The sequence below is a fragment of the Hevea brasiliensis genome, chromosome 12 (genome assembly GCF_030052815.1).
Source record: "Hevea brasiliensis isolate MT/VB/25A 57/8 chromosome 12, ASM3005281v1, whole genome shotgun sequence".
Classification (NCBI taxonomy): Eukaryota; Viridiplantae; Streptophyta; class Magnoliopsida; order Malpighiales; family Euphorbiaceae; genus Hevea; species Hevea brasiliensis.
In genome coordinates, this window is record NC_079504.1 from 4619674 (window position 1) to 4628382 (window position 8709).

At 34.4% G+C, this 8709-nt stretch overlaps 1 protein-coding gene across 1 annotated transcript; it reads right to left on the bottom strand.

Moving 5' to 3' along the window:
* On the bottom strand, positions 1-1859 carry LOC110643624 (heat stress transcription factor B-4). Its single transcript, XM_021796080.2, has 2 exons — positions 1409-1859; positions 1-1289 (listed from the first exon to the last, which is right to left on the bottom strand). Exons 1-2 carry the CDS (start codon positions 1655-1657, stop codon positions 459-461), a joined length of 1080 nt encoding a protein of 359 aa, XP_021651772.2. The 5' UTR covers positions 1658-1859; the 3' UTR covers positions 1-458.
* Between the last annotated feature and the right edge of the window lie 6850 nt (positions 1860-8709).

The window sequence follows — 8709 nt, forward strand, 5'->3', positions numbered from 1 at the left end:
TTCAAGACTCAAGACTCTCTCTTTCTTTCTCTCTCTATTCTTGCATTAATGTAACTGAAGCATACAGGCATCAAATTCAGAAAAGAGAAGGAGAAGAGGAAAGAGAGATCTGATAATCGAGAGGGCAATAAATTGCACCAACCAAAACGAAGAGAAATCTCTCGAGGAAGATTTGGTGATCTTTAAATTTTCTTTGATCATCAGTCTAACCAAAACCCACCAGCATTCATGTGGCTACGGGGAAAGAAGATAATACCCCCGGCACTAAAATTATGTACAGAGTCACAAATGCACACACGCACGCACACACATATTTAATCAACACTATCATCTTAGACTCTCAGACTCTAAAGAACAACATAGCAATCGAACGAGAAATATCTAAATGAAGGTAGTGAGGGAAAAGAAGAAGAAGAAGAGAGGGCAAAAACCTCAGATCTTTCAATGGATTTGAGGAACTACCATGTTGAAGGGGGCATGAGATTCAACACTAAATCATCTTTATCCAACAACAGACGAGCCTTACTAGACTCCATGTTTCCCGTATTAGAAGCATACTCCGAGTGCAATCTTTTTTTGGATTGTAGAGGCACACCAAACAACTTCGTTTTGCAGCCATTGCCGTTGGAATCTTCAAGAATTGTCAAAGAGCTCTGTGAAGTGGTGCTAGGAGAGTTTAAAACTTGAACTTGAGGAATTTGCTTAGTGTTAGTAGGAGGGTGATATCCAAGAAGCTGGTTTAAAGGCTTTTGTACCAGGGAACCGTTAGAAGCAAAAGGATGAGCAGTAGATGTTGGGGCACAAAGAAGCAAGGAAGAAGGGTAGGAATTGCTTGGAGTCACAGGCTTGACATGATTTTGGACAAAATAGATAATATCATTGTAAAGCTTTCTCATTTGTGCAAGCTCAGACATAAGCATATTATTGCTTCTCCTTAATCTCTCATTATCCTCTGATAAGGCAGTGACAGAGCTGTTGTATCCACCACCATTAATAACTGAAGCATTAGCCTCTCCTCCTCTCGGTGAAGAGAGAGGCGGCGAGTCACACCAGTTGTTGGGTTGTTCATCAGATTCAGATGGCGAGATGCTAACTCGGCTTGTAAATGGAAAGAAACTGGGTCCGTTAACGCCAAGCGGAGAATGTGGGTGGTGATGGTGGTGGTGATTGAAAGCTACTTGTGGCTGAGCTGTTTTTCTTCTATGGATTTCGCAGAGCAAATGCTTCTCTCCTTTTTTGAAAAACTCATTTGCGAACTCCCATCTGTCAGGTACAACCTTCCTAAAACCCTAGTTCAGCAAACACCAAAAACAAGAATCAAAATCAGTATAACCACAAACGGAAAGAATTAAAGCAAATAACACAATCTTTAAAAGAAAGAAGAGGATGGGGTGGTGCAGTTATATACATAGGTATTGAGTTGCCTGACAAAGCTAGAGAAGTTGTTATGCTTGAAATAGTTAGGGAGGAGATCTCGGGCGAACTCAGGCGGTCTCCAAACAACGAAAGTTGTATCATCTTCACCCCAAGAGACTATGTGGTCGGTGGTGGGATCATCAACTAATTGGTAGGTTTTGGTAAGAAATGGAGCTGGGACCGATTTGTGGGAGTCTAGTGACAGCAATATGCCTTCACAGTTGTCTAGCATAAGCGCCATTGAAGATCAAAAGCACACCTGATATTCTGCGGAAAGAGAGAGAGGGGGGGTCTTAAAGGGAAACAGTAGGGGTTTTGGCTCTGATGAGTAAGAAACTAAGAACCAGGTCGCAGGAACTAAAGAATAAGGGTGGGGGTGAGTGTGAAACATGCATGTGGTTGCATAAAAAATGTTGGAGAAGAGGGGGTGAGTGTGCTACTGTTTTTTTTTTAATTATTATTATTATTTTAAGGGTGAATTGATAAATTAATATTTGTAAATATTTTGTATGGCTCCTCGGTTATGCAGTGAGAAAGAATATGTGTCTGTCTGTCTGTCTAGGACTGTGAAATAAGGGCCTTTCAAGACAAACCCGTGAACTCTCTCTCTCTGACATTGATCCCGCGCACACCCACTTAAAATGGTGCAGCCTGTCATTGACAATTTCACCCTTCTTCTTTCCTTTGATCTTCTTTCTTTTCTTTCCCTTTACAAAACTCCTTAGTCAACAACCTCTTATTCCTAACGCGTCTCTACAATTTTTTTTTCTTTTTCCCTTTCTTTGGTTAGTTTCATTGTACAGTACATATCCTTAATTGCAGTTCTTGCTTAGCCTGCAGGAATCAGGATATCGTTTAAAGCAAAAAAATATATATCATGATATAGCAACCTATTTATTACTATATAGGAGCATTTTGATTAATCTTTAACATTTACTTGAAAATGGAAACATCATTCATATCCTTGAAAAAGGGAGATCTTGGTGATTATTTGAGTTGCAGAGATTTAATTACCAAGTTAAATGACAACAACATTGGATAGAATTTTAATTCGCTTTTGGGGGGGTGGGGGGAGAGGAGGCTAGTACGAAGTCTGAGAAACGGGGGAAAAGGGTATTGTGGTCATCTAGAAAATTGAGGTGAATCCAATGGAAAAAGAAGAGAGACGAAGGTGGGTTCACTTCACGTCAAACGAGTGTCCTCTTTTCATTTTGTAGGTTTGCTTTTGTTGTTTAATAACACCAACCCAACACACTCTCCAATTTCGAATCCCCATCATTTTCTACTACTCTAGCAGATATAAGGTAAAGGATACATCGAACTACGTGATGGGATTTAAAGCCTGCTTCTTGGTGACGACATTATTTCTTCTTCTTCTTCTTCTTCTCCTTCGATTGCTTCTCTTCTTCTTGATCTTCTTTCCCTCAACTTTCTTTCCTCTCATAATATTCCAAACTTCAAAATCAATATCATATAGACATGCTCTCTGGCAGCTACTACCTTTACTGACTACGTTACAGTTTTTATATATTTATACCTCTCGAGATTTATATATAATATATATATATATAGCCAGCCTTTTTCTGCTTTGAGCCTCCAACTTTGGCTCTTTCTCGATCGGCTCGGCTTTCTTGCTTTGCTGACGTGTCCCAGGTGATTGAATTATTGGCCCCAAAAGTTTCCATGAATAACTGGAAATTTTACAGAGCTTTTTTTCCCTTTCTTTTCTGTAATGGGCCAAGAAATATTTGTTTTTGTTTTTTTTATAGTGGAGGCATGGAATCAATTATTTCTGATACATTAATTGATTTGGTCTTCATTAAAAATTTATTGGGTTATTTATCTTAAATCAGCGCAAAATTTGAACAAGATTGCACTTGCATGTAATGAGTGGTTGCCAATGGATCCTATAAAAGCGTAAATATGGGTTGATTTTATGATGAATAAGTGAGAGTATAAGGGTAGGGACAGTAGGAGGTCCAAAATGAGAATAGATAAAATGATTACTAATTATTTCACATAGATACTCAACTGATTATTTTTATCATGTTATATGATTCTCATTATTGGAAAAACAAAGTTAAACTGTCATGGTTCCCACCAATGTAATTCATCTCTTTATAAATTTTACCTTATTTTCATATTAATTAAATAAAAAAACCTATTTAAATCACATTGATAACTACTCTCAAAGTTCTCATCATTCAATATAATTCTATCTTTCTAAACAAGGCAAACACTTTCTTGTTCCCCCTCACCTCCAAAAGGAGATAACAGTTACATATATATATATATAGAAAAGAAAAGAACATTATTTCTCTCTCTCCCTTTAAATACTAGATCCATTATGAAAATTTGCCAAATCTAAATTAGATGTTACCAAGAAATTCAGCTCATGTGCTCTATAAATTATCAAATGGATCAAAACAATATTACTTACTGGTTTGAATATTTTTAACCAGTAAGTCACATGACATTTTCTGAGATTTTCTGAATTTCTAGATTACTTTTAAGGGATGAATCATTACTTAGGTTGATATGTAAAATTCCAAAGCAATTTATTAGTTTAATTAGGTGATGAATATATAACCATCATCCTCATATATATTTATTATAGAATAACCAGGTTGCATGTGACATAAATTTTTTATTACTCTTCAGTCTTCACTTTATATAGATAGCAAAGGAACTTGAAATTGATAAGAAGCAGTGTCAGCTTCGAGTCCCGATGATCAATTATAATTGGAAATTCTCTCCCTCGACTGTGATCAAAATCTTCTAAAACTTTATCTACTCTTCTCTCTCTCTCTCAACCTCTCTTTTTCTTGTTTCTTGATTTTGAAGTTCATACCTTTACCCTTCCTCTTCTGTACTCTGCAACTTTTGCAGCGGCTGACATGGACGCTGTCCATGTATTTTTGATGGCTCTGTACGTAAACCATTCTCGTGATTCTTGTTTTGTATTCTTCTTTCATAAAACTCACATATATATTTATTACCACCACTCTATCCCCTGGCATCATTCATATTACATGCATATTTATGGGAATATTGTCCATATACATCATCCCCAAATAACAATCCAGTCTAGATGTTTCCCACAAATAAGATAATATACTTCGCTTTTTTATAATTTACATATGATAAGTTAAGAATGCAACCCACTTAGTCACTATCACCGGAGAGTGTATTATATAATTATCCCAGCTGATCGTTGATTAACTTAATAATGTGATTATCCGTGTTGAACCACTTGATGCATGGTGGGGGTGGGTCCAACAATCATATACAAAATGGGACCTATCTCATTGATGGAGCATGAGCAGTTTATGGGTAATGGGCAGCAGAAGCAACGAATAGTTAATGAGTAAGGAGGTAAAAATTCATGATTCATGGAGCTTTCTTTCTTTGTTTGTAGCTCTGTACAGTAAGGAGTAGGACAAATGTGAAAGAGGAAAAAAAAAAAAGAGAGAGAGAAAAGAGTCATAACTTATAAATATGAGGAGGGGTCCACTGAGTATATGGAAATCTAGAAGTAGAAACCAAAGGTTTGATCTTTTCTCCCACAAGTTGTCAGCAACTTAGACAGATCCTACCGAGCCCACCACCATCACTACCAAAATCACCCACAAGAACACACACACACACACACACACACACACACACACACATACACTCACTAGCCTCTAGACGTTCAAGAGCCAAGAAGATTCTATTCTAATTTCTAAAATGCAGTGAAAGTGAACCCCACAACCTCTCACATGACCACCGCCGATACCCTTGATAAAAAAAAAAAAATACACATACCTAGTTATCAATAAACTGCTGATAAATGTCATTATTAGATAATCGAAAATGAAGATTTCAAGGAGAGACAACTTAAAACACAGAGCGAATACGGATAAAAGTAAAAAGCCTTATTTAAACTTGCACTACACCCAGAACCATCTTTTTCTCTATTTTTAAAGTGCAATAAAAACGAATCAAAATCTGTATTCTATACGACAAGCTACAAAGGTTCTTTCTTCTGTCTTTTCTCGCACTCTCTTTTGTCTGTTTTGCTGACCCATCACTTGCTCTGCGAGAACACAACCAGCTTTCACCCTTATTATATACATGTTTGAACTAAAGTATCATTGATGCACCAAAGCATATCTGAATTTCTATTTATAATAAGATTTTTATATATTTATATGCATATGGAGGTAGCTAGCTAGCTAATATGGGTCATAGAAGTTGAAGCAGTAGTGCACAGAGAAGGAGGGTGTATATATTGTATTTATCTGAGAGAGATATCGCTGAAACAATGCGTATGGGTCACGAGGGAGATGGATCCCACGAAGAAATGGCACTCTACTGATATTAATGGACCGGACAAGATGCCCGTTTGTCTCTCTGGTGCACTAATATAACCAGCCTTAATTTGTCCTTTGTGTTCTGTGATGGACATATCTGTCCTTGCAGTTTCACCCTCCCAGGCGCATACTTCCCTTTTTTTTTTAATTTAATTATGCATTCTATTTAACTTGATACTCTTTAATTCATTTTATTGTTTTGGAATCATGAATTGAAAGGTATAATAACGAGTAATTAACAATTTAATTTAATTCATTTAGCTCTAATAGAAAACTTGAATTTAAGATTTCACTGTTTTGGAGACGAATCCAGTCTTAATGAGTTCAATCTCATTGGTAATTAATAATTCAATTTATAAACTTACCATGAAACTTAACTTTGTAGATTTTACGTGGATGTCCTACCTTCAAGGTAGCTACTGATAATCACTTACTCCATTGATCTTTATCTCTTGCAATGCAATCTTTTAGTTTACATTTTATTTTTTCCCACCAATTATTTGTTGCACTTTGCAGATGTTTTTGCAGACATCAAAACACACTATGAAAGGATATTGTGGATCAGACTTACTCAAAAAAGCTGACATTTTCTATGCAGTGTACAATTTATTTAGGCCTATTTTGTTTGATGCATCATACATGTACCCGACTGCGTACAGCAAGAAAAAGAAAACAAAAGAGAGAGAATGGACTTGTTGATATACCTCAACGGACTGCAATTATCAAATATTTACCATCTTCTGGTTAATTTTCTTTACTTTCAATGCTCGTTCTGTTTGCTTTATTGAAAAAAAAAATACATCTTAAATATATTTATTAAAAAGTATTAAATTTAATTCAAAATTAAATTTACTATGTTTTAATCATAAAAATTTTAAAATAATTAAATAATTTTTCCAACCGACATCTAAAATATTATACTTCTCAAAAAGAAAACTTTTTTTTTTCTCCTAACCTCAACTTCAAATAGAACTGGTTTGTTCATTTTGTGGAAAAAATGATTTTTTCAATTAAAAATATAATTGTCATTTTTTGGAATGCTGCAAAAATAATTTGATCAATGAAAGAATATTTAATTGATTAAACTCTAAAGAAAATATTTTTCTTATAATTTAAAATTATTAATATTCACTTATTCCAATTAAAAACACAGACATAACGAGTGGAACTTAAATAGCTTTAACTTTGAAAGTAAATTTTTAAAGATAATGCTAACAAATTTTTACCAAAAATATAGCAAAGCATTTGAAATAATTTTACTTACATTTAATGAAAATATTTAATAGCATATTTTGTTTTAAATATTTTTGTTTTTAATAGACTATTTCATTTACTAATACCATTATATTACGATATCAAATAGACCTTTTTTTTTTTAAAATAAACACCAAATAGAGCTTTACAAGGGAAAAGTTTGAAGGATTTGCAGAATAGGAATAAAACTAATAAATTTTCAAACACTTACAAAGAGAATTTTTCTCATTCCTTTCATTTTTTATCAATTTTTGGTCAACGAAATGGGGCTACAATGTGCTTGGATATATCATATATGTAATTCTTTGGTGCATAAAATTTGCCAAAGTGAAAGAAGTGGGAATGACTTGCACCATTGGATATGTTTCAAGAGATAACAATATATAAATTGAAACTTTAATTTAATGATGTTACATGCACATGAATGCCTCAAAATATAAATATTTGTAGTAATCAAAATGAACCAAGACATGATGACCCAAAATGAAGTAAAGGAAGTTTTTTTAATTGATTGATTGCATATATTTATAGAGAGGAATCTAAATAAATTAATGAAAATATATATACTTTAGAATAAGATGGATTTGATTTCCATGCAAAAGTTATATTTTTACAAAAGAGACGTTAAAAAGCAGCTTCCCTTGAAAATTAATCTCTTTAGCGTACGTAGGTCCAATTCCAAAAGGGTTATCTACATCAATTTTTTTTTGGTTTTAGACTTTCATGTCCTATTAATGTTTCTGTGTCTTCTCAAAGTAACCTCATTTTAACATGTTTTTTTTTATATTATTACGTTAAAAGGAGAGAAATCTTTCCTTTCCTTCTTCTTTACTCTCCTTTTTCTTTCTTTCTTTTGTTAAAGAAGACGTTGATTCAACTTGTACACTAAAAAAAAAAAAAGAAGCTACCATGCATCCATACACCTTGTATATTCTACGGAATGTGCAAAAGGTGGTAATATGACTATGATGATCAGATCGGCCCTGATGTTGATATGATGGGTCCCACGGATTCCACTAATGACATGCTTTTAGTCGGTGGTATTGATGATCAAAGTCTGGGCAAACATTGCATGTCTAAAGAAGAAGATGGGTCCGAATAATTAAGTCTTTAGCACAAAACAATAACACCTAATCTTAAGACCTAAACATCATTAACCAAAAAAGTATTGAGTCCTCAAATGTCAAAAAAGGCTCACAACAACAATGGTGAGTTAATGAGTTTTAGTATAATGGGTTAGAAGAGGGGAACACAAAGGCTGTTCTATCACATGCACGTCACAATCTTTTTTTTTTTTTTTGGCTTTCTTCCTCTTCTATCTTCTCTTCTTCTCTTCTTTTTATACTGTGACTGAGTAATGAACGTTAATGAAAAATTAAATATATATAAAAATGGTCCCATGATTCAAGGCTGCTGCTTACTACTACTACTGCTACAGGACTACTCCTCAATCCAAGGGATTCCTTTGTGATGATCAAAAGCCACATTTGGGTCCCTCCATTATTCATCCTCACCATCATTTCATGCACATATATATGAAGACCCACCTCCTAGCTAGCTACGTAGCTTAAAGTGGCGATTTTCTTTTCTTTTCTTTTCTTTTTCTAATTAATCTTTTCTTTTACTATGATGGCTACCAATAATTCATGCTATGCAAATGGTAATCTTTGATTCACCGAAATTC